At 46.2% G+C, this 15,683-nt stretch overlaps 6 protein-coding genes across 6 annotated transcripts; 3 read left to right on the top strand and 3 right to left on the bottom strand.

The window, feature by feature from the left end:
• Nucleotides 1-722: 722 nt before the first annotated feature.
• Nucleotides 723-2,264, top strand: PADG_06805 (uncharacterized protein; the record flags this gene model as incomplete). The annotated part of the gene is made up of 3 exons (XM_010763939.1): nt 723-826; nt 940-1,788; nt 1,898-2,264. 3 exons carry the CDS (start codon nt 723-725, stop codon nt 2,262-2,264), a joined length of 1,320 nt encoding a protein of 439 aa, XP_010762241.1.
• Nucleotides 2,265-4,583: 2,319 nt separating this feature from the next.
• Nucleotides 4,584-5,359, bottom strand: PADG_12189 (uncharacterized protein; the record flags this gene model as incomplete). Its single annotated transcript, XM_010764021.1, has 2 exons — nt 4,584-4,698; nt 4,971-5,359. The coding sequence occupies 2 exons, from the start codon at nt 5,357-5,359 to the stop codon at nt 4,584-4,586; spliced, it is 504 nt and encodes a 167-aa protein (XP_010762323.1).
• A 268-nt stretch (nt 5,360-5,627) lies between these two features.
• On the bottom strand, nt 5,628-6,143 carry PADG_06807 (uncharacterized protein; the record flags this gene model as incomplete). Its single annotated transcript, XM_010763940.1, has 1 exon — nt 5,628-6,143. The coding sequence occupies one exon, from the start codon at nt 6,141-6,143 to the stop codon at nt 5,628-5,630; it is 516 nt and encodes a 171-aa protein (XP_010762242.1).
• A 770-nt stretch (nt 6,144-6,913) lies between these two features.
• On the top strand, nt 6,914-8,498 carry PADG_06808 (glucosaminyl-phosphotidylinositol O-acyltransferase; the record flags this gene model as incomplete). The annotated part of the gene is made up of 2 exons (XM_010763941.1): nt 6,914-7,015; nt 7,080-8,498. The coding sequence occupies 2 exons, from the start codon at nt 6,914-6,916 to the stop codon at nt 8,496-8,498; spliced, it is 1,521 nt and encodes a 506-aa protein (XP_010762243.1).
• A 2,894-nt stretch (nt 8,499-11,392) lies between these two features.
• Nucleotides 11,393-13,482, top strand: PADG_06811 (uncharacterized protein; the record flags this gene model as incomplete). Its single annotated transcript, XM_010763942.1, has 3 exons — nt 11,393-11,529; nt 11,666-12,240; nt 12,353-13,482. The coding sequence occupies 3 exons, from the start codon at nt 11,393-11,395 to the stop codon at nt 13,480-13,482; spliced, it is 1,842 nt and encodes a 613-aa protein (XP_010762244.1).
• A 1,689-nt stretch (nt 13,483-15,171) lies between these two features.
• Nucleotides 15,172-15,471, bottom strand: PADG_06812 (uncharacterized protein; the record flags this gene model as incomplete). Its single annotated transcript, XM_010763797.1, has 1 exon — nt 15,172-15,471. The coding sequence occupies one exon, from the start codon at nt 15,469-15,471 to the stop codon at nt 15,172-15,174; it is 300 nt and encodes a 99-aa protein (XP_010762099.1).
• Between the last annotated feature and the right edge of the window lie 212 nt (nt 15,472-15,683).

The raw sequence follows: 15,683 nt of genomic DNA on the forward strand, positions 1-15,683 counted from the left end.
CTTGACCTTCTCCTGAAGCTTTGAATAACTAGTAGACTTCTATCTTTCTGGTAGAAGACTAGACGGCCCTATTGTTGTTGACACATACAACTAGGTCGATGAACACATCACATGGAAGAGAAGTGGGCCAGAGAGGCGGTGGATTACGTTAGAGGAGACGAATAAGCTGGTGATACAGACTGGCCTTGCAGGGCGTTGAATTCGTCTAGATAAGCAGATTTGTCTCTGAAGTTCTAGGCGCTTGGTACAGACAGCTATGTACGAGGCTATTCCGCTTTATCTTCCCTTGGTTTCGGATTGTGACGCACGCTCATACAGTTATAGGTCAATGAGAGTGAACCCATCCGAGTCTGGTGATCGACACTTGAACAGCGTCGACCAAGGCCAGCCAGTTAATACGGCTTCACTCTCTCTATTATCCTGATCAGATCGACTGGGATCAATTTGATAAAGCTTGCGCTGCGTTGTCAAAGTTCCAAGTAAGTAGTTGCCTCATTGGGTGCCTTCCGTAAATAGCCGAAGGGCCCCTAAGCCCTCCCCATGTGACTTGTATGCCCTAAAAAGCCAACCCCGGAAAAATCTTCTGTTAGTTGAATCTCTCGAATCTGTTCTTTTCGAACTTCCCAGGCCTCAAGATCTGACTACCTCGGACTACATTTCTGTTCCCGTGCTTTGGTGTTTGAACCCTTGACGACGGCGCTTCCTCGATATTATTAGGAGTTATGGTTTCGGTTGCACGAGTTCTCCGGCCACTTTCAGGCCGTCCTGTGGCTTCCATTCTCTCCACAGCAACTCGAAAGACGGTGCCGTCAAGGACATTCCAGTGGTATGAAACCCGCTTCGAGTCAAGAAGATTTTTGAATTCTCTCTACTGTACTCGTCAACACGTTTCTGTCCTGCCCAACGGGCTCTCTAATATGTTCTGTATATCCCCTCCAGCACCCGCTCGTTCTCCGCCACACCCCGCCACAACGATGTTGACATTACCTCCCTCACGCCTACTCCGATCACCCATCTCTCCGAGACCGAAGCCATGATGGCCGAATCCGTGTCCAAGTTTGCTCAGGAGCAAATTGGTCCCAAGGTCCGGGACATGGACGAAGCCGAAGCCATGCACCCTGCCGTCATTGAGCAGCTATTCGAACAGGGACTCATGGGTGTGGAGATCCCAGAGGAATTTGGCGGAGCTGGCATGAATTTCACCTCTGCCATTGTCGGGATTGAGGAGCTGGCCCGGGTCGATCCCAGTGTCAGCGTTCTGTGCGATGTGCATAATACCCTCGTCAACACTGCCATTCTCAGATTCGCCGATGCAGCAATTAAGAAAAAGTGGCTGCCAAAGCTGGCCACGGACACCGTTGGGTCTTTCTGCTTGTCAGAACCTGCCTCGGGATCCGATGCCTTTGCCCTTCAAACCAAAGCGGTGAAGACTAGCTCTGGATATAAGATCAATGGCTCGAAAATGTGGATTACAAACTCGATGGAGGCCGGTTTCTTCATTGTGTTTGCGAACCTCGATCCCAGCAAGGGATACAAGGGCATTACCGCTTTTATTGTTGAAAAGGATACGCCAGGGTTTAGCATCGCGAAGAAGGAGAAGAAGCTGGGTATCCGGGCTAGCAGCACTTGCGTCCTCAACTTTGACGACGTTGAAATCCCCAAGGAGAACCTTATCGGAGTGGAGGGTCAGGGATACAAATATGCCATTAACCTATTGAACGAGGGCCGCATTGGCATCGCAGCCCAAATGACAGGTCTTGCCCTGGGCGCCTGGGAAAATGCTGCTAAGTAGGTTTTTGTTATGCAGCCATCATTTGTGCTGTTCCACCATCCATTGGAAACGAAACTGACAAAGCATCTCAATTTTTTTTTAATTTTTATTTTAAAAAAAAAACAGATACATTTGGAACGACCGCCGCCAATTCGGTCAACTCATCGGTGAATTCCAAGGCATGCAACACCAAGTAGCGCAAGCTTATACTGAAATTGCCGCTGCTCGTGCTCTCGTCTTCAATGCCGCCCGCAAGAAGGAAGCTGGCCAGGACTTCGTGCAGGACGCTGCCATGGCTAAACTTTATGCGTCCCAGGTTGCGGGCCGGGTTTCAGGCTCCGCGGTTGAGTGGATGGGTGGCATGGGCTTTGTCCGTGAGGGCATTGCCGAGAAGATGTTCAGAGACAGCAAGATCGGTGCTATCTATGAGGGCACGAGTAATATCCAGCTTCAAACGATTGCGAAGTTGCTGCAGAAGCAGTATACTCAGTAAACGTAGTCTGATAGAGCTAAGAAAAAGAAAAGAAACTGTACCGGGTTTATGTAGGTACATGTGTTGTAAATACTTCTCTAGAGAAGAAGGCTGTAAAATTGCTCCTAGAAAAAAAATTGCTGTTGAGTTATTCCAAATTGCCCATATTGTAATTCATGAGAGTACGGTCGCTAGAAACACCACCAACACCTCAACCACGCGTGCTACATCAATATGATCACTGCGTAGAGTTAAGAGAGAAATACCTCACACAAAGAATATCACATACAAAAAGGGCAAAACTAATGTTTGTCATTCAAAATCTATCTCTCATCCACGTACAATAAAAAAAATATAAAATATAAAATATAAAAAATAAAAAAAAAAGAGAGAGATGTTGACCTCCTTTTCGTCTATCCCCTCCAACCAGCACCCATCCAAGATTCAAGTACACCAACGTCTTCAAAAATGAAACTTTGCATTTCCCATTTCGATCCGGGGCACTTGCCGCACTCTTCAACGGTTGCTACTTTACCGCTGATCGACCATATCCGTCAGGGTCGGTCGGTAGTTCCTGGTTTTCAATAGCTGGATATTCAAGTAGTTAGTTAACTAAGTAAGGGAGCCAACATTTAAAAAAAAAAAAAATGAAAGGGACATGACAAACTGCCGAGGGGATACCGACGGAACAAAATATGTGCTTTTCCGTTCGTTTTGCATCACATACCTAAAAGAGTAGGAGTATGAATGCATAATGACGCGAAGGAAAGAGGATATATAGTTACTTCTTAGAAGCAGTTATGAACCGGCCTACCTCTTCTTCCTCACTTTCCACAGGTGACCCCCCCCCCCCCTCCTTCATAGTATGTATGAGGGCTATACGAAGACCGGGCGCCAACATAGAACGCCAGTCCGGTAAGACGCAGTCCTCCTACTCCTCGCTTTTGAATAGGAGTCTCGCAAAACAGCCCGCCAGCCATCTCTAAAAAGTGGAAATTAAGCCTTTCTCGGAGCTCTAGACTTGCTAGCTGTGGCTGTGGCTGCGGCTGCGGCGGTAGCTATTGACGCTGTTGACGACGTACGTTGGCGTGAGATCTCTCGGTTGACTGCTGAAACGGGAACTGGCCCGTCTCACATATTTCTGTTGGCACATGCCTAGGACGAGAAAAGTGACGAGGAAGAACCACGAGCCCGATAGCATGCAGAGAATCTGGAGGGATCCCATGTTTTATTTTTTATTTTTATTTTTATATTTTGCTTTTGTCCCTTGTTCCCTGTTCTCCCCCCCCCCCCCCCTTTCCCCCTCCCTTCCTTGGTTTCTCGGTTGTTCTCTGGCCCTGTCCTTCCGATTTGCTTTGATGCTGACTTCTGCCTTCTAGTAGGGAACCAGTTCCTGGTATGCAGGTGGGGGAACTAAAAAAGGGGGAGAACTTTTGATTTAAAGATCGTACGTATGCTGGACGACTGGGTGATTGTTGGACGGTTTCCCGCGTGTCTCCGCGTTTGTGGAGTATTAGACGATTATTGCCGGAGGAGCTAAGGAGAACTGGGGTCCACGGTGGTTGACGAGCGTTGGCTTTTTTGCCTTTGAGTAAACAGGTTCTCTATTAACATCCACAGAATATCACAGCGGCGCAGGAAAGAGAGGCTAAAGGAAGCGCAAGAAGAGGCATGCCGGCAATTTTTGAATGCAGTCAGCAAGGCCACATGAAAGGAAAATATAACTGGAAGAAAATAAAATAAATATATATCACGCATTAAATTTCCGAATTGATTATCTGCGCCTTCTCATCTCTTTTTAGTTAATTTTTTATATTTTTATTTTGGCTTCGCGCACAAGGATGAAGGAGTAAGTGCCTGATTGGCCTGTCGCGAGGTGTTACGCGCCTTTCCCGTTCTTTTCAGCTTCCGTTTTCTTTTGCCGCTGTACGTTGGTTTGTCAGATTGTGGCCTGGGAGGGCCTGAAGAATCAACCCATCGTGGAGAGAAAGATAGGTCGGGTCGGAATGTTGCGCAGAAGCCCTGGAGAAAGGTCCTGTCAATGCTGTTATACGTTCGTGGGTATCATCGTAGTTCTTTATCAGCTACGCCGCGACCGCATGTTGTTCGCGGGGAAGACCAGTTGATCTTTGGATCCCAGCCAAGGGAGGAGAAAATTGATGATAGTGTTGACAAGCGGATTCATTAGTTTGGCTGTGAGGTGCTAGCATTAATTTCTGCGCTGACAGCAGTTTCGAGATGCTTCTGTTGAACGATCAACAGGAGAAAACAAGTCCATGCAAGTACAGGGGAAATATATCCTCGCACGCATTAGCTTATTTCCCACCAAGGCAGAGGACATCAGCCGTCAGGACAGCCCACAGCCGCGTCCTTGATCAACCAAAACTGGAGGATAGCGCGGTTCGCTAAGCAGGCCTTGCGATGCCTGATTCCCTTTTCACGCTGGCTGACATTTCTGCATACAGCGTCAGCATTGAACCAAGAATTGGCCATATTTTAAAGGCAACCCATTTTTAAAACCAATACCGGGCTATGTCAATGTTGAGGGCAAATTTCAACCGGCTAGCTGCTCCTATGAAAGTGAAAAACGGCCACCAGGGGTTTAGCAGGTAAAGTTTGCAATTTCAAGAAGCAACCTGAAAAATCAAGTCTTTGGCAAGTTAAAAATAGTGAACTTTTGCGGGCGCCTGACTCTTTCGTATCGAAGCTCGCTCTGGTTGTATTTACCGCTGGACACCTTTGGTCCCAGTTGCGATGGGGAGGTGAGAAACCTCCCTCCTCTCCTCCCGTTCCGACGTCCGCGACCGAAACCATCTACCCCCTCTTTGCTTATGGTAACGAGAGGAACTCTCTGCTGCGTGGCATACACCCAAACCGGGATCCACATCCTTTTGCCCTAGATTCTGGATGCGACGAAAAGTGGCGCTGACAGCATCGCATTCTAGCAATTTTCGTTCCAGATCCTGAGTGACTTGGGTTCCCGTATTATATGGACTTAACGCCAACATGAAGCTTTGAGTACGAGAGGTTTGAGTTCCGGAGAGTCGGAATCGTCTAAAGACATACTTGTTACTGTTGGATTCAGCATTAATCACATATTTGACCCCCAACCACATTTGTCTCATTCTATCTTAAATGATTCCACTAATTTTTTTTCTTTTTGTTGCCCAATGGGTTGTGTTCGCTCTTACAGTTTCACCTGCTTTCATAGTTCGGGAGGTTGTTGCTTTATGGCTCTGGTTTTCTGTATCCATTTCAAATTTCCTATCCGCCCCCTACACTTTCTAATATGGCATCATACATGAGTTCTCGACAGCGGCTCAAATTTTCATTTAAATATGAGCCCTCCCCCACCCCCCAACATTCACGGAAGAATATCTTCCCTCAAGCAGGATGTTCCTCCTCCAACAGCTTCCCCGCAACCTCCAACGGCGCACACGGTTGGATAAACCCAAGTATGGTAACCGGCTCCGTGGAACTAGCATTCCTCCACTTGTGCATCGTGGCCCTCTGCACAAAAACATCTCCTCTGTTCAAGAGTCTGGACTCGCCGGAATCCAGCACTAACTCGACACTTCCATCAACTATGACACCAATGTCGATGCTCATGGTGCGATACATCGGAGAGGTCCAGCCTGGTTTCAGGGCCACGCGCCTCATCACAGTGCCATTTTCAAGGACGATTCCCGGCGGAGTCGCCAGGTGCTTCTTGTAGATTTCGATATCTCTGTTGTCGGAGAGGGATGTTGGGAAGCCTTCAGTTGCGTAATCGACTGTGAGGGTAGCCTGCCCGCCAGGGAATTCTATTTCAGGGACTGTGGTGGGAATGGTGGTGTCAAACACTGAGGCACCCGTGGAGTTGTGGGTGGTAATGTAGCGCTGTGCTGGCTGGGTTGACATTTTGGATCTATCTATCTATCTATCTATCTATCTATCTATCTTTCTTTCTTTCTTTCTTTTCTTTTGCTTTTGTCGTGTCCGATTCTTTGTCCGATGGGTGATACACCGGTTATGGGTAGTTGAAGTTGTTGAATGCCAAGTGTGGTTATTGCATGGGAAGTCCATGGATTTATAGCAGATTTGCAACCCATGCCGACCCCTCTTCCGGAGATAAATATCTCTGCCATCCAGGATCATTCAGCTATGATTCTGCGCTAGGCGCACCCTGTCAGGTCAGCTTGAATAACCGGGTGAGGGATTATCAATGATGCTGTTGAGTTGTAAATTGTAAATAACCATGAGCTCCTGAAATACCTCAATTTGCGAAAAGTTTCAAACTGTTGGTGCTGCACTGTTAATGGAGGTATTATCTCCGGAGAGCGCCATTTCGGGGCTTCCTCCTGGGTGATTCTAAATTTGTAAATTCTCTCCGAGCTCCTCTCTTTTACACAATCCATGTTGGAAGTTGGTGTATTTTAAGAATGAAGCTTTGTGAGATTGTCTTGGCGCTGATGTCAACGGCGACAAAACCAAATAAAACCAAATAAAAGAAAATAAAAAAACATCCGCAGCTCAACGCGTGTCCTTAAGCCACGGCAACGTGGCATTTTTGATCTCAGCATATATGTCCTTTGACCACATATTACCATAAGACTAAAAGCGGTATGCCCTGGGCTACAATGTCGATTCAGTTGTAAATACGCATACTTCCCCTTGACCTCTTGACCACGATGCCCAAGGTTCAGACCTACAAAGAACGAAAGGAGGCCTTCGTGTCCAACCTTTCCGGCGGAGATATACTGGAGATTAATGCTGTGACTCTGGTCGCATCGGTAAGTCCGGATTGATTAAGATACCTCAGATCTCGGAACTAATATACAGTGTTCTCCTCCCCAGTCCGCGGGGCTGCTTTGGTCTGTCCTCCAATCCCGCAAGTCCTTTTTCACGCCCTCTGTGCCGGCCTCCGTAGTGGTAGACTTCCTCCTTAATGTCGCCGCAATCCTCTTCGCAACAACTCTATACTCATCAGTTCCTCTCCTCCTCAACGTCTTCCTCATCTCCCCTGCAATTTTGATATTGTTCGGCTCCAAAAAATATCAACCGACGCAGAAAGCCAAGCCTCCACCACCCGTAGGCCTGAAATCTTCGGCTGCTGATGGGGGAGATGCGAAATCATCTTCATATAGACTCGAGGATATCCCTCTCCGACCATTCCTTACTACGTACCGCGGCGCGATGATGATAGCAACATGCATGGCCATCCTTGCCGTTGACTTTCGCATATTTCCCCGGCGATTCGCAAAGGTCGAGAACTGGGGCACGTCTCTTATGGATCTGGGAGTGGGATCATTTGTCTTTTCTGGGGGTGTGGTGTCTGCGCGATCTATCTTACGAGAACGGAGTTCCTCCTTGCGATTCAGATCGCTGCCCAAGAGGCTCATGACCTCAGTCCGCCACATGATCCCACTTTTCGTCCTCGGTCTGGTTCGACTTTACAGCGTAAAGGGGCTGAATTATGCGGAACACATCACGGAATATGGCGTGCATTGGAACTTTTTCTTTACATTGGCATTTCTGAATCCATTTGTGGAGATCTTCCATTCGCTAACGTCTATTATTCCGTCATATGAAGCGTTATCATTTCTCATAGCCATTGGATACCAGGTTTTGCTTGAGTCGACGGATTTGAAGAAATATATTCTAATATCGCCCCGAGGCCCGTCCCTCCTTTCAAAAAATCGCGAGGGGGTATTCTCTCTTCTCGGATACCTAGCTATCTTCCTCGCGGGACGCGCCACAGGTTTAAAAATCATGCCCCGTGAAACATCCCCTTCCAAGACTCCATACAAGGCGCGAAAAGCGCTTCTTATCCGTCTAGCAATTACGTCCATTATTACGACCGTGCTCTTCGTATTTAACTCCTTCCATGTATTCGGTTTTGGAGCGGGCATTCCCGTTTCCAGGCGGCTAGCGAACATGCCTTATATACTCTGGGTTATAGCATTTAACAACGCACAACTCTTCATTTTCTGTGTTTTTGAAACTTTGTTTTTCCCGTCTGTGTATCAGGCGACTGACAAAGCGAGCGAGGATGAACGGTGTCGTTTTGCAACGAGCACCATCATGCGTGCGTTTAATCGCAATGGGTTGCCAATTTTCCTAATTGCAAATCTCCTTACTGGTGCGGTGAATATGGGGATGAATACCTTGGATGCGAACAAGGCTGCGTCGATGGCCGTCTTAGTCGCCTACGCGGCGATCTTGACAGGGATTGCGCTGGCTATGGATAGGTGGAATTTCAAGTCGAGATTGTGAAGGGAGAATGTTGGCATGACATATATTCAATTGTATTATCCTCCGTCTTTTGTTGCACAATTAGCGCGATTTCATTAGTGTATATTATACGTGATATTATTGGCTAAATGGTGTAATATTGCGTACTCTTTGGTATTGGTGTATTATAATAAGCTAAGCCTAATTACGTTATATAGATTCTTCAGCTCTGGCCAATGCCATGGAATTCCTCCCAGCATCTAGTTTTCAAGCAAAGAGCCACATTCTTACATGCTGAGCATCCAGATCTTGATCTAGGAGCTTGTCTACTCTCCTGCTGACCTAGCTTTCGCATATATCAACACCAGACACAAATTGTAGGCTTTGGTAGAGAAATTTGTTGATGAATAAGCTCTGAATTTGATCGCTCATGGGGTAGATCATCATGGATCTTCAAATTGAATTCAAAGAGTTGCTGATAGAGCTTCTCACAGAAGCTTATATGAGTAGGTAGCCTAGAGACTCCCTGCTGCTTCATATATATATACTGAAGCCTCCACGCGTTGACAACAGCAGCATCCAGAATCCAATAGAAAATAGGCAACCAGGTCCGATAGCTCACTCTATGAGAGCTATAGGAAGCTCTATACTGATTTGCTAGGTCTCCTCCATTCATATTATGATTATAGTCATCAATAATCTTTGGAATCTGAAGGTTCTTCCTAGGTTGATTCTCAAAGACTGGGTGGACTATATGAGCATTGGTAGAGAGTTCTCCAGGCCGTCTTCAAAATTGTTCAATGAAGGTGTCCAAAGAATGAATAGTAGTAAGAGCTAATACCATATTATTGTCTTGCCAGGCTAGACAGAGGACCTTATTCACTTCCATAGCATGTAGAGTATTCCATAGAATACTCTTTTGAATGCTCTCAAAGCTCTGCTAGAATAGGGAGAACCTGATTAGAGCAGGTAGTCCCACAAGCTCCATAGCCATGCTCTCAAAGTAGGTGGAATAATTGAACAGAGGTAGAGTAGTTGTCTAGGTAAATTGAGTATGGAGTGACTTGTTGATTAGCTGACTCTTCAGCAGAAGGCCTAGTAGGAGCTTCACTAGTAGGGAGAGCTTTGATGATAGAAGCTTCAATGATAGGAGTCTCAGTAGGAGGTCTAGTATTTGATTCCTCAGTAGGAGGTCTAGTATTTGATTCCTCAGTAGGGGGTCTAGTATTCGATTCCTCAGTAGGGGATCTAGTATCCGATTCCTCAGTAGGTCTAATAATAGGGATCTTAGGAAGCCGCTGAATCATATTCATGACCATGGATCCAGTTCTGGTAATTTCTGGAAATTGAAACATAGGCATTATGCTCTGCCGGCGGCTAGACCAGGAAAATGTCCAAAGATATCCATGTTCTGCTAGTCCAAAGATCTTATATCCCTGAGGAATTGGCTTAGCAGGCATCTTATATGTGTGCTGTCTTCAACCAAAGCATCTAATCATGATTTCATCAATGGAAATCTCTGAGCCAGGGATGTAATATTTCCGGCAGGCATTATGGAAGTTAGAAGCCAAAGGCTCTATCTTATACCACCAATCTTTATTCTTAGAATCTGGCTGGCGAGCTTCTCGAGGGTTGGATGTATGGAAATAGCGCTTGATTTGCTCAAAACATTTCAAGGTCATATAGGATTGAACTGAATGAATAGGACCTTCTCTCAGATTATTCTCTCAATAATGATCAGTCCAGCTGGATTTATGAATCCCCATATAGATAAGAGCTCCTAAAAGACCTTTATTTCCTCTGAAGTGGTCTTTTCCAATGGATGTTGCTGAATAGAGGTCTTCAATTCCTTAGATGTTTCCATAAATATAGAGGGTTCTGCAGAAGCTTCCATAGGGATTTCCTCTTCCTTATCCTTCTTCTTATCCTTCCCAAAGCTCTCTGGAGCTTCATTATCAGTATCTCCATCATCTCCCTTCAATTTTGCATAGAGATTGGTTGAATTGACAATATTATGAATGGAATCTTCAGAGAAGAATAAGGTAAATAAGACATAGGGGCTTTGAACATCAATATCTGGTGGAATATGAAGATTTGACAGCTGTGAACTAGGTTCTAGAGGAAGAAATTTAACTGATTCTAGAGGTGGTATCTCTGCAATGACTTTCTCAATTGCTCATTTTCACTTTGTAGAGGTTCTACCTGGCTTTTTCATAGATTCTAGAGAATATATTGGTTATTTGATGCATAGATTAAGATCAGGATTCTAGAAAATCACCTGAATTCCCTGTAGGTTCCATATTTGCAGGTGGATAGGGCTCCATGGTAGGCATGTAGGTAGATCTGAATTCTCAACACACTTTCTGCTTACATGAAAATTGCGAGAGTGTGGATCTGTAGTGACCAATAGCAGCCCATACAAAATAGTGCGTGAACCTATTGGTTGAGACATGCTGACAAATGCCTTTATTTTACGCCTAGTGATACCACGCTAATTGTGCAACAAAAGAGACGGACGAGGGGATAATATGGATAACTAACTAGTTATATGTCATTATACTACTTCAATTCTATCATGCGAAAACCCCTGATTCTATCCCTGATCAAAACCCGGAGAGTCCGAGCGAGCCGCTAATATTTCCCACCTTTAAACATTGTGAGCATAACATATCCATGGATCTCTATTATTCTCGAGTGTGTCTGGAACAGAGTTTAAAGGCGGCGGTCTCGCCTCATAACAGTACCTTGGTAGCCAACTTGTTAATTGTTTCCTGAATCCATCGCAAGCCACTTTCACGTGGACGCGCCAAAAAGGTGGACGACATCCATCCATGGACAACAACCTCTGAGAAGCATCAATAACGTACATATATATATATATATATATGCATCTTGCCGATCAGTCCACCAAAGACAAGATCGACAATCCCGCAAACATGACTGGAGCATCGGAGACTCACCGTCGGTTCTACAACTACCCAATACCGCGCAAAGGCCCTAATGTGCCCTTCAACTATCTACCTTCATCCAACCCGCTCATTCGTGGCCGGGTGCTGGAAATAGCAGCTTCAGTGTCAGTAATATCGTTCCCCATTTCTGAAAAACTTTCCTACCTTCATTGTCCTACTCTCTCGTAGATACCAGCTACGGAGAAGAATATTAAGGCCCAGTGAGAAAGCCAATTCTCGTTGCTTAGTTTCCCCGCATAGGCTCCCATATTTTGGCTTCATCCAGAGCGCTCTCTGGCGAATTGCCGGATTCGACGTCGTCCGCAACGTCCCTGGTTTGAATGACTATCAACCCCGATATGACCCTACCGTCACGCCTATTGCCAACCCCTCTGAGGCCAAACATTCGAGTTTGCCCTCCCCAAGTCAGCGACGCGATGGCCTGGGGTATTATACCTCCGCAGATTACCATGCGCTGTATTTGTCAGGCGAACTCACTCCAACTGCGGTCGTAGAAGCTCTTTTACCCCTCATCCGTCGTGATACAAACCCTTGCGGCGAGTACTCGATTGGCTTTCTTGAAACCAAGGCCGATATTGCTCGCGCTGCCGCCGCTGCTTCAACGGAGCGGTATAAAAATGGAAATCCATTGGGTCCTTTGGATGGGGTTCCTGTTGCAGTTAAAGACGAAGTTGATATTGAGGGATATAAGCGGACGTTGGGAAGCAAGTTGGATTTCACCGGAGCGGAGAATCGAACGGCCTGGTGCGTTAAGAAGTGGGAAGAGGCTGGTGCAGTTGTTATTGGGAAGACTTCCATGCATGAATTGGGACTTGGTGAGATACTATTACTTAAGTGAAATATTCTGTTCCGTCGAATTACGATGTTCCATAGCTAGAAGCAACTTTTTGCGTTTTCCAAGTGCTAACTAGCTGAAACCTCTCGCAGACACCACAAACAACAACCCTAATGTTGGGACACCGAGAAATCCTCACCATGAAGACTACTACACCGGCGGATCTTCGGGAGGCTCGGGATATGCTGTTGGGGTCGGTCTTGTACCCATCGCACTGGGTGCAGACGGTGGTGGCTCAATCCGCATCCCGGCCTCCTTTTGCGGCATCTACGGCCTTAAACCTTCCCATGGCCGAGTTTCCGGGCATCCAACAGTTGGCATAGCTTCAACGACCGGTGTTATTGGCCCTATGGCATCTAATCTTGACGACCTGGCCTTATCATACCGCATCATGGCTGCCCCAGATCCTAGCTCAATGACATCTAGTTCCTTCCCTGATCCCCTTACCACCATTCCATCCAGTCAATCATTATCATCTCGGCCCAAAGTAATCGGCGTATTCCCCGACTGGGTTAACCGCGCCGATCCCGCCGTCCTCGCCCTTTTCAACAAGGCCATCGACTACTATCGCAATAACCAAGGCTACACCGTAGTCGATATATCTATTCCACTGCTCCCTGAAGGCCAGAAAGCTCACGCTCTGACAATCCTAGCCGAAATTGAATCCCACCTCTCACTGGACCAGATCAGCAAGCTCACCCCAGCCAACAGAATCATTATGGCAGTCGGTGGCAACCCAACCAGAGCCCGGGATTTTCTCGCAGCCCAAAAGCTTCGCAATCTTCTCATGTCGCATCTTGCGTTTCTATTCCAGCAACACCCGGGACTAATCATCGCTACCCCTACCACGCCCCTCCCCGGTTGGAAAATACTTAAAGGCAACGCTGACCTCGCTAGAGGTGTGAGTGATGTGGATTCCAGCACACGCTCAATGGAGTATGTCTTCTTGGCTAACTTCACGGGCTGTCCCTCCATTTCGCGTCCCATGGGACTTGTAGACGGACCCAATGTACCCGCCGGCCTCATGGGGATGAGTGACTGGGGAAGCGAAGAGATGCTGATTGAATGGGCGAGAGATGGGGAGGGGATGCTAGGTTTTGATGCTGCTGCTACAGATACGAGCACGGCTGCTACACCTAAGGGAGGATTGAAGGCCCCGGACACGACAAATGGTGGTAAGTGGGTTGATGTTATTGGGAAGGTCCGAGATTCTGGGGTGTGAAACGGCGAATCTGTTTTCTCGAGGTTATTTTCTGTTTCTAATTATTTTTATTTTTAATTTTTATTTATTTGTTATTTATTTTGTTCTTCTGTGATTACTTCCCACACAAGATACAAACTCGTAAGTGATACCGTGGGGATATGCGCTGGAGCTGATTGCGTTATGAATGTGTCATTGGATGCTCTATGCCTCAATTTCTTTTGTTCTTCTTCTTTTTTTTTTCCATTTCTTTTTCTTTTTCTTTTTTTTTTTTGTTAGCGGTCTCCCTCACTTTCTTCAAACACCAAACACAAAGTGTCAATATGATGCCAACTATATCAAATTTAAGAAAATTCGTGCCAATTCAATTTTCTAAGCATCTTTGTGCACTAAATGACGAGGAACAAAGCGAGGGTTCCGCTGAAAATGCTGTGAAATCCCAAGTTAAAACAATATATAATGTTCTATTATGTTGTTTCAAGCGTAATGAACAGTAGACAACCCCAGTGTTCTATGTATCCTGGCACATTCTTGTGCGTGTCAGAGGGAGCTGCAAACCAACTATATATTGGATAGGAGTTTTTCAAGATAGATTTGGTTTGATCTTCATTGCCCCTAAGAGGGCCAAAGCAGGTGAAGGCGCCGGCCGGCTACCTGGATAAGCAAGACGTAGGGGGGTGGCAAGAACCAGTTCAACAAAGATAGGCAGTTTCTGGATGAGATCGCATTGTCTTTAGCATAGATCCCGATTAAATTATCTGTTACGCAAATGAGGATAAAAAGCGTCGCCCGCTCATATTTCGATTCGGTCATCATCAGTGACATAACCGCTCAAAGAAGTCATATTACTGCACCAAAGGCGGCGCAAAAATCAGAGGTATTATGACATTCAAACCATTATGAATAGAATAAGCCACAATAACAATTAGGTCAGAACCCACGAGGGCAAGAGACAAGCATAGCGAACCACACCAACAGCCAACATGCTGACAGGCAGCATGGAAGGTCGATGAGCGAAAATATCTCCAGTAGTTACACCGCAAGCAGAGCCTTGGATAAACAGTCAGCCGAACACAGATAGCTCAAATGCGGCACCAAGGAATTGTAAAACCAGGTTCTCAAGAGCAATGGGAAAACCGCGTCCGCTTTCGGGACGGCTCTGGACGCACATATGCAGGATCCAGTGCGTGGTGACAAATTGCCAAAGGTCGCTACAGAGGAAACAATCTCAGCACAGAGCGCCCAGAGGCATCAAGAGCTAGTTAACGGAAGTCTTCTCATCAAAACCCAACCTGGGTTGCAACGTTAGCATGGCCCTCCCCGCGATCTCATTCCTAGGGAGCTTTTGGAGCAATAGAGGCACGGTAGAACGTGGCCACGGCTCTCCGTTTTCTGAGCAGCAGGGAATCAATAGTTAACTACGTATGAGATCACTCATGGGTAGTTAATTTACAAATGGAGTATCGATAGGCACCAACGAAAACCAGCAATCCGGCTCTCCTGATGAACAGCAGAGTGAAAGAGGGAGGGCCCGTGGTTAAGATAGTATTCAAGGATCCAGGAAGTCATCTGAGTGTGTAGTAATGCGAAGGGGGCGGATCCCGTGAAAAGGGTGGTTGGTTGTCAATGATTTTTTTTAAGTCTGGTGTTTATGCTATTCGAACCATTCTCGGTAGGACTCTTTTCACAGTTGAAGATATCATGATCTGGTTAACAGTAGTCAGCATATTTAGTTTCGAGTTTACGAAAGGATTTATTGCTTATGAGCAGAATTGAGATAGCTTCTTTTGGCAGGTTGTTCTTATCTGCAATCTTCTGCAAAGATTTCACGCTCATTTGGAGTAATTCGTGCGCCCAAGTACCAGGTCTAAAGCTCTCGTCACAGTTTTGGCCCGAGAGAAATGCGATCCATTGTGGTACCATGTCCATCCTCTTCGAGTAATCCCGCAAATTGCTAACAGCATGCCTTTTGGCAGGGCATACATACCCCAGAAATGCATTTAATGCCATTGATGGAAGCGAGTGACGGAGGCAGGAAGGAGGCTTTGGAGTAGAGAGCGCATCCATCCAAAATCGATGCCACAATCTTTGCCAACATGTCAGCCATCATGGAGCGATTGTTAAGTAAAATCATGAAAGAAGCGGTTCGAATGCGGTCTCTCAACGAGGGAGAGCACGATTCTTGTCATACCTTGATAACGTTGTATGAGGCATAATGAATG

Source organism: Paracoccidioides brasiliensis, assembly GCF_000150735.1.
Source record: "Paracoccidioides brasiliensis Pb18 unplaced genomic scaffold supercont2.9, whole genome shotgun sequence".
NCBI lineage: Eukaryota > Fungi > Ascomycota > Eurotiomycetes > Onygenales > Ajellomycetaceae > Paracoccidioides > Paracoccidioides brasiliensis.